Raw genomic sequence first — 2,855 nt, 5'->3', positions numbered from 1 at the left:
CTGTTGGATGTGCTGCCAGTGGGATAATCGATTTGTAGGAACGCCTTCCACAGATGGCTCCGGAATAGCTAATAACGGTCGATTAATGATGAAATGGCCAGGGGTCAAAGCTTCTGGTTCCGTCGGGTCGTTAGATAGGGAATATAATGGTCTCGAGTTGAGGATTGCTTCTATCTGGCACAATAGGGTGGATAGTCCGGAAAGCGTTAAAGAGGATGTCTGGTAAACCTTTTCAGCACTGTTTTCACACTTTCACGCCGGCTTCCCAAAGTCCCCCGAAGTGTGGGGCGTTTGGGGTATTGTCCTCCATTCGATCTGCTTCGCTTAACCATATTCAAAGATCTTCTTCTGGGTAACCTCCTTCTGAAACAGCTGTTATAATTCCATCAACGCAAATCACGCACCGATGAAGTTTGTGCCATTGTCACTGAACATCTGCTTTGGATATCCTCGCCTGGATACGAAGCGTTGAAGGGCGGCCATGAACGAATCCGTTGACAAATCTTCGACGGCTTCCAAATGAATGGCTTTCGTCACCATGCACAGGAAAACACAGATGTACCCTTTAACTGGAACTGCTCGTCGCACCGATTGCTTGACGAAAATTGGACCTGCAAAGTCAAGTCCTACCCTCTCAAAAACTGGTGCTGGAGTAATCCGACTTGGTGGTAAATCTCCCATCTGCTGATCGATAGTGATGGGTTTGGTTCTGAAGCATGTTATACAGCTTCTCAGAACCTTTCGAATCGTTGATCTTGCGTTGATCAACCAAAACTGTTGTCGTAAAAGATAATGCACACTGGTACAACCAGCGTGGTGGTTTTCTCGATGAACTTCTGCAATCAAACGGTGCACAATGGGACTCTTGTTAGGGAGGACTAACTGATGCTTCACTCCAAATGGGAGCTGAGAATGACTCAGCCGTCCACCAACTCGCAGCAAATCTCCTTCCAAAAATGGCTTCAAATTATTAAGACGATGATTAGGAACATTTGATCTCAAACACTCAATCTCCTTGGAGAACTCCTGGTGCTGGATTGCTCCAACTATAACGTTTGAAGCGGTTCGTAGTTCTGGAATGGTAAGGTACCTGGACACCAAACGATCTTCCTTCTTCCTTCTAGCGTTTGACAGGAACCGAAGCATGTAGGCTACGATGCGCTGTGTCTTCCGAAATGAAGCGAACTTAGTTAATAGCGGGAACTCGTCGTATTTCATCACCGATAGTGCGGCCACTTCTGCTTTCAGCTCTGGTATTTCACATTCCTGTAGCGATTTTGGCCGTTCTTCTCGATAGTCGATGATGCGTAGATAGGATGGACCATTCCACCATTGGTCGTTAACGATCAAGTCGTTGGCGGACTGCCCTCGAGAGACTGTATCAGCGGGATTAAGATCCGTACGAACATACTTCCAATTGTAACGATCGTTGGACGTGATTTCTGCAACTCTATGGCGGACGAAAACTTGAAGATTACAAAGAGGTTTACGCAACCATGCCAAAACAACTTGGCTATCAGACCATAGAACAATGGAGGGAAAATTCATCTCCAAAGCTGCTTCTACCTTGGTAACCAGTCTTGATAGGAGAAGAGCAGCAAGTAATTCTTTTCTTGGGATTGTCAGAGGGGAAATGGGTGCTATTTTTGACTTAGCACTGACTAGTCTAAGTGATGCGGTTCCATCAGAACATATTGACCGAACATACACGCAAGCTCCATATGCTCGTTGCGAGGCGTCCGCGAAACCATGCAGCTCGTAGCTAACGGCATGGGATAATAACACTTGCCGTGGGATATGAATTTGCTCCGACGATGGCAATGCTGCTAGAAAGTTTCTCCACTCCTCCAGAAGGCTGCCATCTAATGTATCATCCCATTTCAGTTTACTGATCCACAACTTTTGCATGACTATTTTAGCCAACACGACTATAGGAGAAATTAGGCCAAGAGGATCATAAATCTTGGCGATTTCGGATAGTACCTGACGCTTAGTGGGTCGGTTGACCTGGGATGGAGCTGGTAAGCAGAACAAGAACTCGTCAGTTGAAGGATTCCACATCAATCCTAACGTCTTAATTACTTCGTTGACCTCACTTTCACTGAACGAAACACACCTATCTCTATCGTCGCTAGCAATAGGGGACAGTAATCGGCCGGTATTGGATGACCACTTATGAAGGTGCATTCCGCCAGCCTTTAATAGGGCTATCAGTTGATCTCGAATTTCACACGCCTGGTGAAAGTCATCAGAACCGAAAAGAGCGTCATCAATGTAGATATTCTTCTCGACGACCAAAGAAGCCAGTGGAAACCTTTCTCGTTCATCACGTGCAAGCTGCAGAAGAGCCCGAGTAGCCAAGAAGGGCGCTGCTGCGGTGCCATAGGTCACAGTTGAGAGCTCAAGAACACGTAATGGATCGTCGGACGACTTCCTCCAAAAAATCCGCTGTAGTGGAGTGTGATCACGATCTACCGAAATCTGACGATACATCTTGGACACATCTGCACTCATGACGTAGCGGTACTTTCGAAAACGTAGGATGATGGACAAAAGATCACTTTGCACAGTGGGGCCTATCATCAAGACATCATTGAGTGACAGACCAGAAACCTTTGCGGAAGCGTCGAAAACAACGCGGCATTTGGTTGTTGTGTTAGTAGGGCGTAAAACGGCGTGGTGAGGCAGGTGCCATTTCCAGGGGAGTCATCACGCGCCATAACTTCTCGACAGTGTTCGAGGGTTTCGTACTCGTCCATGAAGTCATCATACTGGGCTTTCAAATCCGGATGGCGTTGCAGTTCCGACTCGAGCATGTAGAACCTTCGCAAAGCCATGGTGCGGGAATCCGACAG

At 47.0% G+C, this 2,855-nt stretch overlaps 1 protein-coding gene across 1 annotated transcript; it reads right to left on the bottom strand.

The window, feature by feature from the left end:
• Positions 1-396: 396 nt before the first annotated feature.
• LOC134223133 (uncharacterized) lies at positions 397-2,514 on the bottom strand. Its single transcript, XM_062702272.1, has one exon. The coding sequence runs from the start codon at positions 2,512-2,514 to the stop codon at positions 397-399; it is 2,118 nt and encodes a 705-aa protein (XP_062558256.1).
• Between the last annotated feature and the right edge of the window lie 341 nt (positions 2,515-2,855).

Source organism: Armigeres subalbatus, chromosome 3 (assembly GCF_024139115.2).
Source record: "Armigeres subalbatus isolate Guangzhou_Male chromosome 3, GZ_Asu_2, whole genome shotgun sequence".
In the NCBI taxonomy this organism is placed as follows: domain Eukaryota; kingdom Metazoa; phylum Arthropoda; class Insecta; order Diptera; family Culicidae; genus Armigeres; species Armigeres subalbatus.
The sequence above is the reverse complement of the archived record's forward strand: the minus strand, read 5'-3'. Positions and strand labels throughout refer to the sequence as shown.

Coding starts and splice junctions, on each gene's coding strand:
- LOC134223133 (XM_062702272.1), bottom strand. CDS start 2,514: ATGAGTGCAGATGTGTCCAAGATGTATCGTCAGATTTCGGTAGATCGT.